General features: G+C 38.1%; 1 protein-coding gene and 1 long non-coding RNA gene across 6 annotated transcripts in view; one reads left to right on the forward strand and one right to left on the reverse strand.

Moving 5' to 3' along the window:
- Positions 1-70: 70 nt before the first annotated feature.
- Positions 71-23,430, forward strand: part of LOC150046516 (uncharacterized) — an 82,621-nt gene continuing 59,261 nt past the window's right edge. For both annotated transcript variants that reach the window (XR_016539709.1, XR_016539708.1), the window contains exons 1-3: positions 71-307; positions 9,649-9,790; positions 16,927-17,014. This is a non-coding gene — a long non-coding RNA (uncharacterized LOC150046516). The remainder of the gene's footprint in view (positions 308-9,648; positions 9,791-16,926; positions 17,015-23,430) is intronic.
- Slc12a1 (solute carrier family 12 member 1) overlaps positions 11,111-23,430 on the reverse strand; it is an 82,733-nt gene continuing 70,413 nt past the window's right edge. For 3 of the 4 annotated variants that reach the window (XM_090358460.1, XM_090358459.1, XM_090358458.1), the window contains exons 24-27: positions 20,611-20,697; positions 14,581-14,716; positions 12,658-12,725; positions 11,111-11,388 (exon numbers count right to left, since the gene is read on the reverse strand). In XM_090358460.1, the coding sequence (XP_090214586.1) occupies positions 11,253-11,388; positions 12,658-12,725; positions 14,581-14,716; positions 20,611-20,697 (427 nt within the window). In that variant the 3' untranslated portion in view covers positions 11,111-11,252. The remainder of the gene's footprint in view (positions 11,389-12,657; positions 12,726-14,580; positions 14,717-20,610; positions 20,698-23,430) is intronic. The other variant, XM_090358461.1, reaches the window with a different exon arrangement.

Below are 23,430 nucleotides of genomic sequence, written 5' to 3' on the forward strand. Positions count from 1 at the left end.
CGGCGGCGGCGGCGGCACGTGGCTGACCCGAGCCTCGCGTTCTTCGCCCGCGGCCTCCGCTGTTCCCACCTTTCCGGTTCCGCCCCCACGGCCCCCACACACTCCGGGCCCCTCCGGCTGAGGGCGCCCTTCCCGTTTGGTCTTTCCTGCACTTTACTTGAGGCGTTGCCGCCTGCGGCCTTGATTACCTGACCCGAGTGCTTGCAGGGGCTTCGGAACCACGGAACCCCACTCGGGTGCGACTGTTCAGTCCTCGACCTCGACTCGCCTTACACCCAGGGCCGCCAGGCCGACTGTGGTTGACAACGTGAGGGAGAGCAGGGGGTTGGGGCTGGGTTAGGGGTGGGGGGCGGTGTGTGTGTGGAGAGTCGGGGTGCGACCACTAGTACTGAATATCTCAGCTAAATCCCTGGCCCGTGGGGAGCCCCATGGCTGGGACCCCACAAATCCCGGGCTTAACTGTGATTGACAGTGGGGATAGGTAAAGAATTAAGCTAAACGGTAACAGACATTTTTGTCTAGGATGCAGGGAAGTCTACGATTATTTCTGCAAGACTCAAAAAAAAAAAAAAATCTGAGGACCAGATTTCAGTGGCACCTTCACTTTCAAAATAAGTAGAAGCCCCGGGACAGTTAGAGGAATGATAACTCAGAAGATACTGAATTTCCTTCGTTGTCTTCCCTTATAGTTCTCGCCTTAACTGAATTCTCTTTTAAGTGTTGGGACTTTTGTAGGTCCCGTTACCCTTACTAACTTTTACACACTTTCTCCAAACATTAAATAATATCTATACTTTGAGGATACCCCCAAATTCACACCCAGAGAGATCTGCTACCTTTCTGTCAGTTGTAAACTCAAGGCCCTGTGTGCTGCCCCTGAATTCTTTGTTCAAGTTTAATGTTTCACCAGTTTGAACCACAGCTCCACTTTTGGTTTCTGATTGGTTAATTGGAGACAGAGTCTAACGGGAACCCGGGTGAGCTGGCTTGGAACCATGATCCTGAGAACATAAACCTCTCAAGTAGTTAGATTACAGGTACCAGACCCTGGTACATTCTTAAAGTCCTGGTTTTTCTTTAATTTGTAAGCAAACACTTGTTAAAGATGTATGATTAAAGCACTGACTTGGAGCTGAAAACAGCTTGCATCCACCGAGGGTTCCTATTGGCACTAACTTACACAATTGAATCAGTCAGCATGTTTTAATAAAGACAGCATGAAATAAATTACAATTGAAACAGGACTAGTTTTTCTTAGCTTCAGCACCCATAAATTTAAAGTATATGTTCATACTGACATGTTCTTCAGTATTTCCCCACATCCCCCACTCCAGCTCTTCTCTCTCCTTATGGACAGTGCTCCCACGTCGTTCTTTTTTTTTTTTTTAACTATCTGAACTTACTCCCCTCTTTCTAGATTATGTATTGCTTAAAAGAAACAACCCCCAACAATAACAACAACAACAACAGCAACAAAAACCCAGTGATAGTTAAGTTTTTAAGTCTTAACACTTATCATTTATCCATTCTTCCACTGGTTTGTAAAGATGTTTGAGTAACTTGGCTGGTGTAGTTATTTACTACTGAGTTTGGAGATGTGGCTGAAGTGATGGAACACCAGTTTATAGCAAGCTTAAGGCCCAGAGTTCAAACCCTACTACTACCAAAAAAAAAATACTTGAGAAATTGAATCTGCTTATCCTAAAATATTATCATAGCCTCATTTTCCTACTCTTTCCTAGTCTCAAGTCAAAATTTCACTTCAAGAACTTGGAATCTTCTGTAGCTCTTTCTGTTAGTCATTTAGTTATAAACTTTCATATAATCTTATCTATATATGTATTTTATCTTTCAGATTAAGGAGTCATATACTTTTATGGATCATTTTAACAATCTACTTGAGTGTTATATATGCAAAAACAATTTTGTTTCTCTCATAAAACCTAGCACCAATAAGATATTTTTGTAATTTCTCTGGTTAATTTGAACAAAGAAAGTTTAAAATTACTTTTTAATCTAAGATTATTTTAAACTGAAAAGGAAAAAAGGCTATTAACTAAAAAAGAGTTAACAGGTTATGATGTGGAGCCAGTATAAATATGTAATAGGACATTCCCTACAACAGTGTAAGTAAAACTTATGAACACACACCTCAGTATGAACATATAGTTTAAATCCATGGCTCTGTAGTTAAGAAAAACTAGTTATATTCCAATAATAATTTATTTTGTGTTATTTTATTAGACCACAGTTATGTTACATGCTGATTAATTCAGTAGCCTGAGTCTAGTGCCAATATGAATCTTTGGTGGTTGCAAGCTGTTTCCAGCTCCAAGTCAGTGCTTTAATCACATCGGCAAAGTCCCTTTTGCCTCCAGAGATAAGAATTCACAGGTGCAGCAGATCAGGACATAGACATCTTTGATGCAAAAATGGATACTTTAAGTAATCCGTGGGACTTCCTTTTCAACTGGGTTTGTAAGCCAACTAGTCAATTTGGTATGGAAATATGAACAGATAGAGGAAGATATTGAGGTTATTTGTTTAAAGACCTTGAGGTCAAATGTTAAGTGTTTGAATAATTTCATCCTTTCCTTTTAAGATGTGAAAGCCTTGGCTGCTTTTATAGAAACAACCTGTAGTGTTGAAGGAAGGTGTGTATGTCTTTGGGAAGGTTCTAGATCTGGGCTCAGGAAGCCCTTTAAAGCAGGCCTGATTTCTTCCTGGAATATCCTAGGGATGGGCTTATGTTTCTACGCTTTCCAGAAGTATGACTGCCTTTCATTGCTGCCTCTTTATTGGGTTGAGGAGCATTTTCTTTTCTTTCATTCTGTTCATCCTCATTACAGTCAACCCCACTCTGGACTAAATGGGTCCAGAAATGATGGAGAATAATTGTAAAATTAGAAAATGGCATGGAAAACACACTATACTAGGTTTATGGAATTGGTATTTGGAGATGGTGGTGTTTGTCAGGTAGGGAGTTGGAGTACTGGAAGAGGTTGTGATAATCTTGTTGAACAGAGTGAACCAGAGAGCTTTCCCATTGTTGGGGGCATGGCAGGGGGAGAAGCTGCGTGGAAGGTGCCTAGTGAACACACTACTTTAGACAGTTTTGATCTCTATTTTGTCTCCTTGGTTGCACCTTATTTGCTGTATGACATTAACAACTGTGATGTGATTTTCCCCGTATTAGTAGCACATGTTTTTCCAAATTGAAAGAAAGACAGGAACAAAAAGGTTATGCTTTCTCCTCTGTAGCTGTGTAAACAAATCCAGTAATTACCATAGCTCAAATTGCTGATGACACAGTACATATTTTAATGTGCACACTGTTACTATTGCTACTAAGTCTCTACATATATACTGAGAAGTTAATCTTCAATTAGGAAACAGAAAAACTGATTTAAATAAAATTGGACCAAGTCCATGATTTTTATATTCATTAGATTCAAAATTTCTATGAGGATATGTGCAGTGCAAATTGAGTTATCTTCCATAGTAACAACAGGATGGAGGAAAAAAAAACAGAGAAAGTGAAATGGGAACAATGGTAAAATAAGGGTGTCCATGCAGGAAGAGATATAAATTAGGCTGTGGTTTGGGTTATGATTTAGTGTCCTGCATCTGGAGACAATCTCAGTGTACTAGCTCATAGTCTCATTATTTTTCACTACAAAGTGGGTATCCTATTTCCATACAGCAACATTTGCTCATATTTTATTTGTCAAAAGAAATTTTCCTTCCACTGAAGTTAGTTTCATTAGTCTTCCTAAGTGTTTTAATTGCTTCTCTGGTTTCTCTTAGGGCAAAAGAACAGTTGCAAATGTTCAAAGAAGTCAGGAATATGAGAGGCCATGTTTTTCATAGGAATGGACTGGGAGAGATTGTATAATGAGGAAATTAAGTAGAAACATCGCGTCTCCATTGTTTCTATTAATAAATAGAAAAAATTGCACCATTTCTACTGCATACCTTCCCATTTTCCTGCAGGCTTTCACTCTGTCTCTCTACACCTCTACTCTACCCTGAGAGACTGTCCCTTTCAGGATCTCACTAATAATCTCCCTTGTCTTTAGGCTTGTATTTGTGTTTGGACAGTGGAAAAACCCCAGCAGAGGGCTGAGAAGGCTAAGGCTACATGTCCTCATTCTTTCAGTCTCCCACTGCCCTTTTCTAAGGTCTAGGAACTATTGTTTCCCAATTTCCACCTAGATCTGATGAGAGGAGTCACATTATATTGATGAAATAGTACATATTTTAATGTGCTTCTATACCTATTCTAATGTATTTTTCCATATGGTTTGATTTCCCAAATCTTGTCCACAACTTTGTAAGGCTACATCAAATTTTTCTCAAGTTATCTTGATAGTGCTCTTTACTATTATAATTCTTTTTTTATTTTTTGCTAGTCCTGGGGACTGAACTCAGGGCCTGAGCACTGTCCTTGGGCTTTTCTCAAGGCCAGAGCTCTACCACTTGAGCCTCAGCAGCACTTCTGGCTTTTCTCTGTATGTGGTACTAAGGAATCGAACCCAGGTCTTTGTGCATGCTAGGCAAGCACGTTACCACTAGGCTAACTCCCAGCCGTCAGCAATTCTTATCTAAGTCACTTGGCTATTAGTCATTTCATAGAGCACAAAACATTGAAGAAAATTTTTAGCTATAATGTCTTTTCACTATCAGGCTTTCCTCATGTTTAAATATTTTCATAGACACCCTTCCCAAATAACCTAATTACCACTATTTCCATTTTTACCTATCATATTTTCTCTTCACTTCTATCAGAGTATTTTTCACAATCCCAAACATACTCCAAAGTATGCTTTCAGGAAAGATAAGTAAATATCTTATGTTGTAAGAGCTTAGAATGATGTATCTCTGTAGTTTGCCACACGTTTGTCCAATTAAGTCAATAAAAGAACTGGTGTGTCCAAGAAACTCAGACACTTAAAAAAAAAAAGGAAGAAAGAAACTCAAACACTTCAGCAATTATCTCCTTGGTAGAAAAATAAAGCAAAACAGTAATAAATGATGAACATAATGACTCAAGCTTCTTATCCCAGCTACTTGGAAAACAGGAATCAGAAAATCACAGCTTAAAGCCAAGCTTTTCTTCTCCCTCCTCCTCAAAAAAGGTCACAAGTCACAAGTCTCCATCTTGCCAATGGCTGAATGTGTTAGACTGTTATCCCAGCAATATGGGGGAGCACAAATAGCAACATCAGAGTCCAGGCTGGCCTAAACAAATCAGAAGCCTATCTTAGAAAATAACCAACATATGGAGCTGGGAGTGTGGCTGAACAGTAGAGTGCTTGCCTAGCATGCACGAAGACCCGGGATCAAAAGCTGGAAGTGGTTCTGAGCCTCAAGTGGTAAAGCTCTAGAGAAAGTCCAAGGACAGAGCTCAGGCCCTGAGCTAAAACCCAGGACTGGAAAAAAAAAAAAAAACAAAAAAAACCACACACACACTCAAGGCTATTAGAGTGGCTCAAGTGGTAGAGAGTGTGCCTAGCAAAAATGTGATAGAGGGCTGGGAGCTTGGCCTAGTGGTAGAGTTCTTGCCTACCATGCACGAACACCCAGGTTGAATTCCTCAGTACCATGTATATAGGAAAAAGCCAGAAGTGTGCTGTGGCTCAAGTGGTAGAACTCTAGCCTTGAGAAAGCCCAAGGACAGTGCTCAGGCCCTGAGCCAAAGCCCAGGACTGGCAAAAAACAACAACAAAAAAACCCATAATATAGCCAGGGCACTAAAGACCACATATTATCTCCAATTAACCACTAGAAACGGGAAGTGGGGCTATGGCTCAAGGGATAGGGTAGTAGCCTTGAGTTGAAGAGTTCAGGGACAGCGCCCAGACCCAGAGTTCAAGCCCCACAACCAGGGGGGAAAAATGTGATATGACAAAATGGAGAGTCAGGACATCCAGGAAATAGGACCAGATTGTGCAGAGACCAGAGACCTGAGAGTATATCGAATGTGGAACATGGCTTGTTATGTGTGTGTGCGTCTATGTGTATACAGAGGGGATGTAAGTGGGGTGAAAGTCGGACTGGACCCCTAAAAGGCTGTATAATCTCCATTTCCTTCAGAGCCCAATATTTGAATATTTATTCTTTCAGGAAATATTTGTTGAATGTGTTCCATATTCTAGGCACTGGGCTACACTTTGTGGGGAGTTAGCCAGAAACAGAATACTTAAAAATAAGTTTGAGATTAAAAAAAAAAAAGGATAAATAGTTCTGAATTCTCATATGGAAAGCAAAATGGAAGATGTAGAATGAAGGCTAGTGATTTTTGAGAGAATGGACAAGGAAGGCCTCAGTAAGAATATGCTGTCTTCATTTTTCTGCAGTTAAAGTATCTTGGGAGGGGCATTTCGGGTAGAAAGCAATCTCTCATGCAAAGGCCTGTGTGTTCTCAACAGTGATGGAGAATGTGTTCATCCTCCTCATCCTCTGAGGTATCCGATATTACTGGGTGCGATTTAGGGGCTTGTCGACATTTGGAAAAGTAGTGACTTTTCCACTGATTGAAATTGAAAGCCCATGGGAAGATTTTGATAATAAGAATGACAAACTGTATGGGTTTTGAACTTTTTTTTGTCCAGTCCCGGGGCTTGAACTCAGGGCCTGGACACTGTCCTTGAGCTTTTTTTGCTCAAGGCTAGTACTCTGCCACTTGAGCCATAGTGCCACTCTGGCCTTTTCTGTTTATGGGGTACTGAGGAATTGAACCGAGGACTTCATGCATACTAGGCAAGCACTCTACCACTATGCCACATTCTTAGCCCCATAGTTTGATTTTTTTTTTTTTTGGTGGGTCATGAGACTTGAACTTGGCCTGGGCACTGTCCCTGAGCTCTTCCGCTCAGGGCTACTACCCTAACCCTGGGCCTGGGCATTATCCCTGAGCTCTTCAACTCAAGGCCTGCCCTTGAGCCCACTTCCTGTTTTCTAGAGGTTAATTGGAGATAAGAGTCTTAGGTCTTTTTGTGCCCAGGTTGGCTTTGAACCTTGATCCTTAAATCTCAGCCTACTGAGTAGCTAGGATTATAGGCTAGAGTAACCACGCCCTGCTGTATAGTTTGAATTTTATATGCTTGAAAAAGACCCTTTTCCTGATGTCCTCAAGCTCTGAAATAGCATATAGTGTTGTGACCACCACATTTATGAAAACCCTGCTATAACTATGTGCAAATCTCTGAATGAAAGCCATAGCTCATTACCAGGGGATCTCTGAATTCCTTTTCAGCCTTAGTATATTCTTGTAGCTGTAGATTCCGTTCCCAAGAAATAGGCATGATCTACTATGCATATTCAATGGAGCTTTTATCTATACAATAAATGGGCCACTTGTACTTTATCTGAGTCCCCACATAGCCGTCATAAGTTCTTCACAAATATCAGCATTTGTGGTAGACAAGATTCTAAGATAGCCTGTATGCTTCCGACCCCTTTACCTTTACACCTTGTGCAATGGTCTCTCCTTGGGTCTAGAAAAGACTCAAGTATGATGAGGCAGTGGTACCCCATTGGGGAACAGGTTTAGCTCCTGTCTTTCTGATCCAAAAGATTGAATTCTTCATTGTACTTTTCATCCTCAGTTTCTTCATGTTTTCCTTCCTTACATTGTGCAGTTTCTCATTCTTACGTTGAATGTTAACTTTTTGATTGATAAACTTATTTATAGCTATAAATTTACCTCTCAAGACCTGTTTACATCAGCATGTTTTCCTATGTGAAAGTCTCAGTCTGATTCCTAATACTCTGAAACTACAACATTTGTTTTTTTTTTGTTAGTTTGTTTGACCCAAGTTATTTAGCAGAATTTTCTTTCCTCAGTGAGTAAGACTTTTTAATATTGTTGTTTATATATTTGTAAATTATGGTCCATACCTGTTTTGAGTGCCCACCAAGCACATTAGGCATCCTGTCATTGAATCTGCTTCTGAATACTCTCAGTGTCTAACAAAAGGATTCCCACTTCCATTTTCCAGAGGCTTCTGCAATTATTTTCTAAGATTTTTTTTTCTCTCAGAGGCAGATAACGCTGATCTTTGGTAGCTGTGGTCAATCTCCTTTTCCTGTACAAACTCCAGCTTGTTTTAATTTCTAAAATGGTATTATGTAAATGGTATCCTCTCTTAGTTTCCTGCTCTGAATATTCCTGCTACAGAATATTTATCTACCTATATCTATATATCAATATACCTTTGGTCATTTCTAAAGATCTACTAGATGATGGAGAAAGGGAGTCCTTGCTCCATTACACGTCTGTGGTCTGTAGATGTCTGCTCATCCTGCATTAAGAATGTAATGTCTTCAGGACATCCAGAATGAGATATTGAGAAAATTAGTGTTACATCCATAAATATAAGACTTAGGAGAGATCTGAGTTAGAAACACAACTCCAAGAGACAGTAACATATGATGGAAGTTGTGTTATAGGAGCAACTGGTTAGAGCAGTGCATCCAAAAGCTTGGGAATTCACTGAATATGTGGGTACCTACATCCCACTGCTAGAAATTCAGATTTAGCATGGCAACAATAATCTCCCAGAATTTACATTCTCTCTTTTTTTTCTTTTGTCAGTCATGGGGCTTGAACTCAGTGCCTAAGCACTGTTCTTGGACTTTTCTCAAGGCTAGATCTCTACCACTTGAGCCATTGCATCATTTCCGGCTTTTTTCTATGTATATGGTACTGAGGAACTGAACCTGGGTCTTCGTGCATCAGCTAGGCAAGCACTCTACCCCTATGCCAAACTCCTGGCTGCTACATTCTCTTTTTAAAGCTTCATTTGAATGCTTTCTAAGATTTTTAAGCAAAGGCCTCATAACACACTATTTTCATCATGGTCCTTTTATGTCATTATGTCTGTAGGAATAGAGTCAGGATCATCAGTTAAGAGAGTAATGCGGTTTTGAAAAGTCAGTATGAGGAAAGGGTGGGATTTTAATGAGGAAGTAGCAGAAAAGGAAGGAACAGAAAAGGTAGGACACCAATACACAGCACTGTAGAACAGTCTTGCTCAGAAATGGGAATACAGATATCAAGATGATGGGTAGTTGGGTTAATAGAGTTGGGTGAAGCAATGGATAATGGAAGGAACACAAAAAGTTACTAAAACCTGCTGCTAACTTACTATATCCTATCTTTTAAATGTTCTTCTCTAATATATTCCAAATATAAGTGCTCTTAACCTAAAAATCTCCATCCAGTTCCTCATCCTGTACTTACAGGGACATCATTTCAGTCTTGCTATTACGTCTTAGATAAGTAATTATTTTAAAATCACACAACTGATAAATGAAGATCAAGATTTAAAATCAGGCTAGTCTATTTGTTTATTTGTTTGTAAACATAATTATATGGCCCCTTTCAAAAACAGTGATGTCTCCAACCTTGTTTAAAGAAGGATTTGTTGCCCTTAAAGCTTGGAATACTATTAATAGACAGAGCCCAGGTCATAGATATTCCAGGATAGCTTCACTAGCACAGGGTGCTCAAACCCAAGGACATACTCCTGGATAGCCCAGACCCAAAAGACTGGACTATACTGAAGGAACAGTCTAGCTCCAGAGCTACGCATGAGGCTACCATTTACCTCCCTCAACTCTTCTTCTCTCTCTTTCCCACAGGCATGGATCCCTGAAACACTGCACACAGAGAGTCTTTATCATAGATAGTTTGTTTCTAGAGGAACCCAAACTGAAGAAACAAGAGGCAGAATTTCCTACTGCAGAAGACATATTTCTCCCTTCAGTTCCCAGACACTCTCAGGTGAGAAGTATCAGACCCAAAAAGATGTTGGGTGTTGTTTACTGGTTCCTAGTTTTTCATATTTCAAGTATATAGGGCAGAAGAGAGAGGGTTAATCTGGGGCCCAATTAAGGAATATGCTACGGATTTGGAATGAAGATCTCCAGCTGCTTCATCTTTGCCTAACACTGCCACTGTTTTCCTCTTATCATCCTTGCAAGAGTCTGTGTTTATAAATCCTAATCTTGAGTCCTAGATTTAACCAGTCCAGTAGCAAGGCTACCAACTGAAATTAAGATGCACATACGATATACTATTGCATGACAAATTTAGTAGCAGAAAAGTAAAAGCAAAAACATGACTCAGACCAAAGAAAATGAATTTTATTGCTTTTATTTCATGTTGATTTTTCACATACACTTTCTCAAAACAAAATATGACAGAAAAAAATCAAGCCATTCAAAAAATGAAAAACATCGTAACCTATATAACTCCAAATTTTGCAAGTTTTTCCAGTCTGCATTGTAATTATTTTTTTAAGTTCATAGAGTTATCTGTAGAAAGTAACTAAATATACATTTGATTCAGATTATATTTCTTAATTAATAGTGGTTTGAAAATTTGTGGTATTTAGTTTTTGATTAGGCATTTATTTTTCTCTGTAGTATCAATTAGAAGGAAAAATATGAATAGTAATTTCAGAAAGATGAGCCAAGGATGAAAACTGGTGTTAATAATGTTAAGACTAGAAAATTTAGTTGGAATATATGTTGCTGTCTTACCTAGTTAATATACTTTGAGTCATCAGCAAATTCAAGCTGTATGTTATCAGCGATCACTCAGATGACTGTAAGTATATTATCTGTTACATTAAATAAGCCTTCTTTGGGTAACTGCTTTAAACATTTTGTAGACTCAAGTCCTTCTTAAAGTTTCCAGTTATTGATTTTTAAATCTCCTTTCTAGGCATAAGCCTCTCAGGAGGGCAAGTAGAATCATGCCTCCTACCCAGTTGGTCTTTTCCTTTGATAGCTACCCTTGGTCACTGTATGAGACTGTCAATAAGCATTTATTCAGAACCTGCTGTGAGGGTAAATCCTACACTAGGGCCTAACAGCAAACACCATTAGAAACAAAAGATTAAGTTCGCCTGGAGGAGCTTGGAACCAAATTGGTGTTTATTATGAGCATAAGTCTGCTTAGATTTGATTAATTTCTTTTTTTCTTTTATCAACAGCAATGACTAAAGTGTTTTTTCCTCCCCCTAATATTAAGTAGCATTGGTTTTGATCCTTCCTTAAACTGATAGGAAAAAAACAAGCACCCATTATCTAAAAATAATTTTTTAAGAAGACAATTTATGTAGAATTTGGTAGACTAGTCTGTGGATGTTTTGCATATTCATAAATCAGATATAAGCACAAAGTAATGAACATGCTTCTTAATTATTCATATGTTAAAATATAGTCTCATATTTCATATCTTAAGAGTAAAATGTCAGAACATTTTTGTGATTCCCTCTAACCAGTAGGACAGGAGGGAGGTTCTTTGTGAGTATTTCCAACCAAGCCAGGTACAATAAGTCTGATATGGATCCTTTTCTTGCCACTGGAAGGCTCCTAATGAATACAAAGAAGAAAAATTTAAAACCAAAATGAAAATTACAGCAAGTAGTAACATCATTAACATTTATGAACTGTTTAACAATGGCCTGAAACTTTTGTCACACATGTGTGAAATAAGAACACAGAAATGACTTTGAATACGGATAACTAATAGATGTACTACTCAGGTAACACAACTATCTATAAGCCAAATATAGCTATAAATCTATAATATCAGGCATTGTAAAGACAATAAAAATGTAAATTCTAACATTTCTTTAAATAGATACTTTTAAACAACTGCTATCCAAACTCCCCTTTAGAGGAAATGTTATCTTTCCCCAGTACTCTTAAGGTGCTGGAGAACCACAGAGTCAGCTGTTAGAACCCTCCCACAGTTCAGGCGGGCCTTCCTTATTCCTGAACTAAGAAGGAGCATCAAGATTCAATTCATTATATAAATATGAAATAGTTGTTCTTTCAGGTTCAGCTACCAATCTTTTTGTTGTTTTGTTTTGCTTTGTTTTGTCATAATGTATCCCTGACCTTGACCTTGTGGTCGCCTGCCTCAGTTGGGTTGGGAATATAGGGATAAACCACCACACCTACCAGTCTTAATTAATAAGCACTACTGTTTCCAATAGGCATATTTGTAGGACAAAAGTATAAAGTGTAAATGTCATAGCTTCTTCCCACCCTGCAGGCAAGAAAGACCATGGGACTTGCAAAGATGTGTACCAGCTCAGGACCACTGACCCAGGGGGAATGTTTGTGAATCTGTCTTGGAGCTGCTGGCAAGGAATTCCACAGTTCCAGGCTTCTGGAATATGGTATAGGAGTTCTGGTGGCTTAGGTTCTAGGTAGACATGAGCTCTTGGCCCTGTGAATGGGTCAGGCCTGACACAGACTGTGGTTATCAGGATAACATTCATCTTCCTTCTGACTAAAATTCCACACAGTCAAATCTTATCATTATTATTATTATTGCCAGTCCTGGGGTTTGAACAGGACCTGGGTTCTGTCCCTGAGCCTCTCTGTGCTCAAGGTGAATGCTTTCCCACTTGAACCACAATGTCACTTTGGCTTTTTTTGTTTATGTGGTACTAAGGAATTGAACCTAAGGCTTCATGCATGCTAGGCAAATGCTCTACCACTAAGCCACATTCCTAGCCCTTCTTTTTTTTTTTTAACTTTCCAAATGAAGAGGCCTGAGATTTTAAGTTTATAAATGCATTCACCCAAATTTTCCTTCTATAATTCTTAGCTGCCTGCACTAAAACTTACAGAACAATGAGGTTGGCAGCTCTTGAGTGCTCCTGTAAGAGTTCATTCAGTCGGACTTGACGATAACTCTGTGGACAATGTTTAGATTTTGTTAAATGTAGTTCTATGCACAATTATGAATGAAAATTCATGTTATCTTAAATCATAGACAAGCATAAGACCGTGAAAACAATTATTAAAACATAATTAGGGTATAATTTAAACAATTAAAATTGTTCTTTAACTTCTTGAGACATTTCAGCGAAGAAAAGAATATGATCAGACTGTCATAGAGCTAGAATGACAACAGATTTTAGAGGGTGGAAAGCAAATAACCTGGATAGCAATCCAAAGTTTGAGGGAATGAGTTTTCAGTTAAAGAACACTGATTGAATCATGATACCATTTTGATATCCTAAGAAGATACATTATGATATTCTATTTTTCTTTAGACATTTGACTATATATCTATATTTTCTCTAAGCATTTATAACAAATAAATATTGTAATCTATCTATCTATCTATCTATCTATCTATCTATCTATCTATCTATCTATCTTATCTATCTATCTATCTGTCTGTCTTTTTTGCCAGTCCTGAAGCTTGCATTCTTGGTCTGGGTGTATCCTTGAACTCCTTTTACTCAAGGCTAGCACTCTACCACTTGAGCCACAGTGCCACTTACAGCTTTTTTCTGTCGTTTTATTGTAAATAAGAATCTTACAGACTTTCCTGCCTAGGCTGTCTTCAAACTGTGATCCTCAGATCTCAGCTTACTGAGTACTTAGGATTATAGATGTGAATCCCCTTCTTATAAATGTGTTTTTTAAAAAGCCTTATAGGGCTGGTCTCATGTAAAAAGCCACAAGAAAAACTACTTGAAAATTATTTTGTAGTGACTGAAGTAATATGTAATTTCATATTTCACTGGTTCAGAAGGTAATGCTCAGATGTTTAGTTTTCCTAGTATATGATATGCTTTTGTTGAAAATGGGTAGTTTATTACATGTAGAATTTATATTTTTTAAGTAATTTTTGCCAGTCCTGGTGCTTGATCGCAGGGCTTGGGCACTGTCCTTGAACTTTTTCAAGGCTAGCACTCTACCACTTGAGCCACAGCACCACTTCTAGCTTTTTCTGTGTATGTGGTACCAAGAAATTAAACCCGGGTCTTCATGCATGTTAGGCAAGCATTTTACCACTAGGTCACACTCCTGGCCAGAATTTGTGATTTTACTTCAGTAATGTTCTCACTAAATCTGAAAGACTTCCAATGTTCCCTAATTTTTCCAAGCTCACTTCCTACTGTAGCTTATTTAGATTTTGTAGTTTAGAAGTTCTTGTGGTCCCTTTCACTTAATGACTAAATTAGATGTTGGCTCAGTCCCAACCCTTTTCTTTATCTACACTATCATCAATTTCATTTGACAGGGCCTTGCTCAGTAGCTCACCATCCTCCCGCCTCAGCCCTTGGAGGACTAGGATTATAGACATTAACCACCAAGCCTAGCTCCTGCTAGATTCTCAGAAAGCTCCCCGTTTTCTATCTTATAACTTCCTATTCATTGTTCCAAACACATCTTAAATTTCCTCAGATACTTCTGTTAGTTTTTCACAGCTGTCTTCATCAGGTTATTGTGTTTATATTCAACACATAGTAACTGAAATTATTTTTGATTAGTAAAAGTAAAACTTAAAAGAAGATGTCACAAAATGTAACAGTAACCTGTTTTGTTCACTTTAAAAGTAACTTTCTAGGAAAAAATAAAAAAGCAGTTTTCTAAATCTTTATATCAGTAATGCAATGGAAAAGCACCTGAAACCTTAGAGAGTCTAGATCAATAATGCATTTGATAATAGATACATTAGTTCTTGATCTTTACATCAATATTTTCTCAGTGAATGAGGTAGCAAAGTGAAAATTAAGGAAGACAAGTCCTTACCTTTTCCTTGACTGTTTCCAGTTCTACATCTGTAATTTTCCATGGAGTTTCCCTTTTTAATTTCTCAGCAGTGGTTAAATCCTTGCAGCTTTCATGGAGCCGATATGGTTCAATCATCTCTTCAAAGACTTTCCAGCTGAAATTGGAATAGTAAAGGAGGCCTCACAGTGGGAAATTAATTCATTATTTCATAGATACTCTTAGTATGACTGGCTCTGCCGGCTGTGGAATCAGAGCTGAATGCCATGCAAATCTTTTAAGAATCATTTTTGCCAGGAACTACTGTGAATAAAACCATGGGTACAGACAGCACTCCTTTTTTACCCAAGGAAAGGACTTTTATGTTGTGGCTTTGTCAGTCTATGAAGAATTAGATCTTCAGTATAATTACAAAAACATAAACAGTGATTATTCTGTAGATACATTTTATGCATCATATAGTCCAAAACATAGTTTTAATGTAGACATTTTAGACCCCACAACACTTTCCATCTGCTTGAAGGACTTGGGAGACATTCATCAATGACATGTAGAAGATGAACTAGGCTCATAGGGATGTGGGTGGGGCTGTCCTCACCTTTCATCTACCTGGCAATGCCCACTCATGCCAAGAGGCTGTGGGCAGGTAAGAGAAAACCAAGGGCTCCAGCAAGTATATGGAGTCTAGAACAATTTGGATATCTGCTGCAAATAATACTGCCCTTGTCCTGATGTTTGTTGTGGCCTGATGTCAGATATTTCCAAATGATTGTTATTCAGGTGCATACTAAAAACAAAAATCAATAATGTTTTAATGCCTAAAAATTCAAGGTCATTTTAGAGCATTTAAAAATAAATCATTGACGGCCGGGAGTTTGGTCTAATGATAGAGTGCTTGCCTAGCATGCACGAAGACCGGGATTAGATTCCTTAGTACCACATATACATAGAAAAAGCTGGAAATGGTGCTGTGGCTCAAGTGGTAGAGCTGTAGCCTTGAGAAAAGCCCAAGGACAGTGCTCAGGCCCTGAGTTCAAGGCCCAAGCAAAAAAATAAATCATTGAGGGAAATCTAGAAGTAGCATCAAAGAGCTATGTAACATTTTTTTTTTTTTTTGCCAGTCCTGGGTTTGAGCTCAGGGCCTGAGCACTGTCCTTGGACTTTCTCAAGGCTAGAGCTCTACCACTTGAGCCTCAGCACCACTTCCGGCTTTTTTCTATGCATGTGGTACCGAGGAATCGAACCCTGGTCTTCATGCATGCTAGGCAAGCACTTTAACCACTAGGCCAAATTCCCGTATGTAACATTTTTTAAATTGCAGAAAAATGTCTTATTCTTGTCTTATATAAGAAACTCAGAGGATTTATTTTTAAAACAATAGCACAAAGTAAAGCTTATAATTCATGGTAGGAGTTGTCTTCAGTATGCTGTTTTAAAATGATCTCAAGCATGAATAATTTTCTTTGGTTTTATATAATGTAGCTTACTTAGAATTTAGTAACTTTACAATGAATGATAATTAGACTCCATATGCTGTTAAGAAATTAAAATATGAAGTGATGAGCTTAATTATCTCATCAGTTGGCCTGATTTAGGACTTACAGATAAAAGTGAAGAGATTACAAAGGAGTAGAATTGTGTCTGCCAGTGAGCCTTTGTTAGAGGACTGAAGAAATAGTTAATGCAATAGATTTCCATTGTATTGACTTAGGAAGGTAGAAAGGTAGATGAGACAAGGAAGGAATGGACCTATTCTTTCATTTGCTGTAGAGAGCTGTGCAGTGGTCAGCACTATGCAAAGATCTAATCTGAGAACCTGTTTGTTTGTTTTCTTTTCTAGCTATTTGGAGCTAGGTAAGATGATCTGAGAGACAGTGCTCTGATACATGGGCAGTTCCTCAAAATAGGGCAATTATTCACTTCCCACAATAGCCACTAGATTGGGATAGGAATGGAAAGGTTCTTAAATAGAAGCTGTACTTGTACTTATTTTTGTCAAGTTGATAGTCCTTTTGCCTTTCATACTAGATTGTTCCTGGTTAAAAAACAAGACAAAAGGGGCCGGGAGTTTGGCCTAGTGGTTAAAGTGCTTGCCTAGCATGCATGAAGACCCAGGTTCGATTCCTCCGTACCACATACATAGAAAAAAGCCGGAAGTGGTGCTGAGGCTCAAGCGGAAGAGCTCTAGCCTTGAGAAAGTCCAAGGACAGTGCTCAAGCCCTGAGCCCAAGCCCAGGACTGGCAAAAAAAAAAAAAAAAAACAAAAAAAAACAAGACAAAAATAGCTTCGTAAGAATTATAAGGTGAAACAGAAGTTTGTACTTGTTTCAGCAGCATTAATGTTGTTCTTTCCTCATTGTAATACAGGTGGAAACAATTCTGACCACAACATCAGCCAACCCTACTACAACTGTATATCTTCTGACAGAGTAATTGGCCAATATGGGCAACTCAGGTAGGTTTGAACCAAAAGGCAGCCAGCGCTATATATATTGAATACCATGAATTTCTCAGTGGCTTAGATCACTGTGTGTCCTAAATGGCACCGAGGACTTTTAGTGAAAAAGATACACTTTCTCTCCTACTAAACATACATGAGTACATAGGTAGCCCTGGATGCTGTTGGAAGTTATCTTGCTTTACAAGCCAAATCCACTTTGATAGATGACTTTATACTGTAAGGTGGAATAGAGTAAAATAAAATCAGTCCTTCATTACAAAATTTACTGCCTCCATGAAGGTTAACCTGAAAGTGAAACTATATTTGTTTTGTTTACTTATTTATGAGAATAGATTTTATCATTCACTATGAGGTTTTGTTTTACTTACAATTGGAATGTACTAGGTGATACAGTAAGTTACAACAGGACTGCCTTTACCCATTCTTGTCACTTGAATTCTACCCTTCCTAGTCTAGAGGACTCATCCCTGAATCCTAGCTAGATGATCCCAACCTAGCTCCAGATTTATATTGTAGTTCACATTAAATCTGATTTTTTTCTCAGTATACTTTATAACGGACTCTAAGCTAAGGAACACATTCTATTAAATATAAACAAGAACTAATTTTTTATTTAACAAATAGCTGTCCTGCCTTCTTTATCTTTTTTCTTATGACTTTAAAAAAATGTCCCCATGGTTCTTGTAAAAATCTCCTCTCAAAGTAACACTCTATGACTACTATAGCATCTAAATCATCTAGTTAGTTAATTGGTTCTAGTTTATCCTTGTTTTTCATATATGTATTGTTGTCTTTTTGGCCCTATTACTTTTAATTCAGTCTTCACCATAACAATAGAATTTAACCACAAGAGAATTTCAGTTTCTTGTGGGTCAGTTATTTTCTCATTAATTTTTCTTTTGTCATCTCTTTCACCTTTGTTCTGCCATATTTATAGACAATGTTTCTATGACAAAATGCTTCTGTCCAGAGTCACTGACATTTTCTAGATAGTTGAAAGATTTGCTAAAGGCAATTTATAAGCATTGAACATTAGCCTCCAACAAGGACATTAATGGCAAACTATTTTTCACACTTGGTGACCAAGAAAGAATAGGGTTGAGGAGATAGTTGTAGAGAGGGAATAGATGAGAAGTACCCAGCTAACAAAACTTGAAACTGGGCCAGTATTCTACTTCAGAACCTAACCCTGGGGCAATATCATCCTAGGGAAAGAGATCTTTTTCTCTTAAGTGTACCTATCCAGAGGAGTTGCCTTATTTAAATTAATGCAAAATTAATGTCAAATTTGCTACCAGGGGTCACATATAAGATGTAAGAAATGATTACTCTTCATTCTAAAATAGAATAACTTTCAAATATCGGAGGAGTCATTGCTAATATCAGATAGGTGGCAGTTTTAAAAGTAATATACCAGTTAAAGCAGAAGTCTGAAGAGAGGAGGATGGCTTTTTCAGCATACCTCCTTCTGGAGAATGGCTTCTTTTACTTGAACCAGGCACATTAACTGCAAGGGTTCTTTTATATACATAAGGATATTCTCCCCCTCCCCCAGATCTTCCCCACAACCTGCAGTAACAAAAATTTGGCTACAAGAAATAGGTGGCAGGTTTGTACCCAGCATTGAGCCAGAGATTAGAGAAAGCCACACATCAGTAGGAAACATGGTGACTACACTGTAGGCAACAGGAAAAAAAAGCCCTGTCTGACAGCTCTGGAAGCTCTGTCCTGTCAGTAAATGGTACTTGCTAAGAACTATTAAGAGTTTGCTTTATTATGAAAGGGAATGCATTTCCACAACTGGAAGACTTTAGATGAGCCTGCTTTATCACAATGAAAAGCAAAAGGTTATTAGAACTCATTGTATGACAAGCAATTCCACTGACTAAGAATCATAAAGACATGCTTATTTTCTTAAGTATTTGTAACTGCAGAAATATAGGTTATTAAAATATGTATACTATAAGGAAATATTATATAAGATGACCAAGTTAACTGGGTCAAATTTAGTTTCTTAACATAGTATGGGTGTTTTGTAAAGTCATTTTAATTAATCCATAGCTTTGGAAGAATCCTGGAAACCTTCAAAGAGTATGAAATTCAACTTTATCTGTTTTTTAGAATATATAATAAATCTGAATTTTTGAAAAAATTATTTATAAAGTTCATACAGATAACAATAAATTAAATTAAGTAATATAGAATTATAGTTCTTCATGAATTGCCAGAGAAGAGAAAAATAGTGATAAAAGACTAGGGAAGAGGGCCAAGAAGGTAGTAGTAAGACTGCAACTATTCTGAAACCTTCATGTCTCTCTCTCTATGCTGACTCTTGAAGGTTTCATTCCACTTTAAATCAAGTGTATTAAATTGCATCTAAATGCAATAATAATTATGACATTAGACTATAAACAATTGAACATATTTTATAATTGCTAAACTATAACTCTACATAGGTTCATTTAACTTATAATTGGCTCTCTTCTTCCAGACAATCTCCTGTACCTTTGGAATCTCAAATATTATTGTTAGGGACTGAATGTTTTCCACCAAAATTTATGTATTGAAACCTGAACCGCCAATGTGATGATAGTTGAAGGTGAGGCCTAGGTTTAGGAAAGGTTATGAAAGTGCCCTGCCCCCCCCATGGTAGAATTAGAATAAGAATGCGCTACAGACATAGAGATGAGATAGCCCATGTAAATCCAAAAGAGGACCCACAACAGACTGAATCAACTAGCATCTTGATTTTGGATTTCACAGATTCTATTTATGTCAATACTGTTATTTTCTTTTTCTCCTTATGGAGCCAATATATTAATTCTTTTGAGAGCTTCAGATGATTTTAGAGGGCCCCTCCAGATTTCATAGGTCCTAATATGGAGCCCAAGTGCTTAAAGACTAAATGGCCCTGAAGGCTTGGTACTGTCATTGTGCCAAGCTGTTTGATACACCAATAGCTTCTCTTATCAGAGTACTTTCTCTATCTAGGATCCCCCTCTTCGTGACTGCTCTGGTCAGAATAGTCTAATCTTGTGCTTACTCTTTTCAACTTAGAGATAAAAAAACAGGAGGGAAAATTTTAAACTGCAAACTAATCTGTGTTACAACAGGTTTTCTTACTGTTCTTTTTGTTGTTGTTTTTTGGTTGGTCATGGGGCTTGAACTCTGTGCCTTCCCATTGTCTCTGAACTCTTCCACTCAAGTCTATCACTCTGCCACTTGAACCACAACGCCATTTCTGGTTTTCTGGTAGTTAATTGGAGATTAATTCTCATGGACTTTCATGCCCAGGTTGGCTTTGAACCGAGATCCTCAGATCTCAGCCTCCTGAGTAGCTAGGATTACAGGAGTGAGCCACCAGTTCCCTGCTTAATTTTTTTCTTATTCTTAACTTCATCAAGAAAGCTTTTTTCCCCCATTAGAATGTGCTTCATAGTTCAATGTTAGGATTATTTGAAGTCCTTCCTTTATATATATTCTATCGAGAAGTCACTTCAGTAAATGCTTAACGTTTTTATCCTCTTGACAATCAACAAAAGAGTGAGAGTACCATGAGTAATCAATGCATTTTGTTAAGTGTTTCTTACCTCTCTTTGTTTGGCTTAATGTTGATATCACCAATGATATGGATGTCTGCAAATTTTATCCTAAATTTGCTCAGCAGAGAAGCCATTCTGAAAATAGAAAAACATCATTGCAAATGTACCTATTTTCAATCAAAGCCTTTGTGTGTGTGTGTATGTGTATGTCTGAGTTGATATCAAAAGCAATCATGTCTTATTTTAGTTTAGTTTTCAGATAGAGACCTTTTGGTTTTTATTTTCATTTTAATACTTGTTGACACTTTAAGCAAGGATCAAGCTATTCTAATGAAGTCACAAAGAAACCCCTGTGGCCAGATGTGGAGGCACACATCTGTAATTCCAGCACTCCTGCTGAGGCAGAATGTTACCTTGGATTAGAGGCTAGCCTAGTCTACATAGCTAAACCCTGTCTCAAGAAATAAAAGAATTATCAAATAAATGAGAAAAAACAAAAAGAAACTCTTAGCCAGGAGCCTGTGGCTCACATCTGTAACACTAGCTACTCAAGAGGCTGAGATCTAAGGACCTAGGTTCAAAGCCAACCCAGGCACTAAAGTCCGTGAGACCCTTATCTCCAATTAACCACCAGAAAACCGGAAGTGATACTGTGGCTCAAGTGGCAGAGTGATAGCCTTGAGCTGATGAGCTCAGGGACAGTGCCCAGGCCCAGAGTTCAAGCCCCACAGTTGACAAATAAAAAAAAAAGGAAGAAAGAAAGAAAGGCTCCTGTATTTACAAACACTAGAAACAGTAAATAATTTTCTTTCAGGGAAGATAATACATTTCCTTATTATATAGAAGACAAGTCTAATTTACTGATATTTTTAGTTATTACATACCTCATGTATTATGTGATCTTTTTCCTAAAAATTAGTAATATTTATATAATTTCAAAACTATAGAACTGTTGCTTTGTTTTTTAAAACAACTCCTAGGTTCATCAGTTGCTTACATTTTGCCCTATGTAATTTATCATTCTCTCTTTCTTTTTAATACTTGTCTGCCTATCAACTTGCCTATTTACCTACATACATATCTATCTGTTATTTTAAAGTAATATTCAGATACCAGGCCCCATTATTCCTAAATATTACAGTGAGCTATTTTGTAAGAACAGAACATTCTATTATACAAAAAGAACTTTTTGTGAAAGCAAAAAATTTGCATGAATGTATTCTATCACCTACTCTTATTTTAAGGTTTATCAGTTGTTTCAGTATGGTCCTAGAGACTGAAAGTATTCACTAGCTGAGCCCAAGTGACTCCTGCCTATAATCTAGTTCCTTAGGAGGCTAAAAAAGGGAGGATCATGGTTTGAGACCAGCCCATACAGAAAAGTTCTCAAGAGTCCATCTCAACTCATAGCTGGGTATGGTGACATTCATCTGTCACTCTGTCTTCCTGAGAGGCTAAGATTGGGAAGATCATTATTGCAGGCCAACCTGAGTAGAAAAGTCCATAAGTCTCTGTGACAAATGAAGAAGCTGGGCATTGTAATCCATAATAATAAGTTACAAGTAAGTGAATTTCAGTTCAGGAACATGGCTGGGCAGGAAGTAAGACTGGTGCATCGCTCAATGATAAATCACCTGCCCTGCAGATGTATTTGCAGAATATATTTATATATGCCTATATATGTATGTCATAATTCCTCCTAAAAAGGAGAAAAATGAAAGAAAACTAAATAAAAGTCTTGCCATTTTCTAGTTTCTGGGCTGCAGGACTCTAGCATACATGAGGGACCAGGAGCTGCTGACAGTGGTTGTCCAGTTCTCCCCTAGAGACCATGTTCTTGGCATGTTTCTTATTCTCATCCTACACATCAGCTCTTAAAGGCTAAATTAATCTAAAATGCACAAAGATTCCCTGTGGGACTATCCCCCTTTTCAGTTGGAAAGGTTCTCAATATCCATTTAAACCTGGCATCATGACTGGGGCTAGTTTTTGTGTGCAAGGAAAGACTGACCGCTATTAATCAGAACATTGGCGCTCTCCCAGGAGAAACAACCACACATGGGTCCCTTTAGGGTCTTCCTTTGTCATATACATTTACTAATCAGAGAAAAATAACTACTACAGAAGATAATGACATTCTTAAGTTTGTTTCTTTCTTTCTTTCTTTCTTTCTTTCTTTCTTTCTTTCTTTCTTTCTTTCTTTCTTTCTTTCTTTCTTTCTTTCTTGTTTTGTTTTTGCCAGTCCTGGCTTGAAATCAGGCCCTGAGCACTGTCCTTGGGCTTTCTCAAGGTAGAGCTCTACCACTTGAGCCACAGCATCACTTCCAGCTTTTTTCTATGTATGTGGTACTGAGGAATCAAACCCAGGTCTTCGTGCAGGCTAGGCAAGCACTCTACCACTAGACCAAATTCCCGGGGCCCCTTTTAAAATCATGTAGCAAGGGGTAAGAAGATTTGAAGACAATAATTAGAATAATTTTGCAAGTAATTTGTTGGCCAGAAAACCAGGTAAATATAAGGCCTGCTATGGTGATTTTTTTTGGGGGGGGGGCCAGTCCTGAGCATGAGCTCAGGGCTTGAGCACTGTCCCTGGATTTTCTCAAGGTTAGGGCTCTACCACTTGAGCCACAGCACCACTTCTGGCTTTTTGCTATGTATGTGGTACCGAGGAATCAAACCCAGGTCTTCGTGCATGCTAGGCAAGCACTCTACCACTAGGCCAAACTCCTGGCCCTGCCATGGTGATTTTTGTCTTTAAATCTACTGTGCATCAGAGATGCTTAAAAATCTTAAACATTAAAGCTCTTAAAACATTGAGGTGTCTTGTATATAAGCTTTTCTGTTTGGGGGAAGGTTAGGGAGAGCACA

This window comes from Megascapheus bottae, chromosome 25, assembly GCF_031878675.1.
Source record: "Megascapheus bottae isolate mThoBot1 chromosome 25, mThoBot2.hap1, whole genome shotgun sequence".
Taxonomy (NCBI): Eukaryota; Metazoa; Chordata; class Mammalia; order Rodentia; family Geomyidae; genus Megascapheus; species Megascapheus bottae.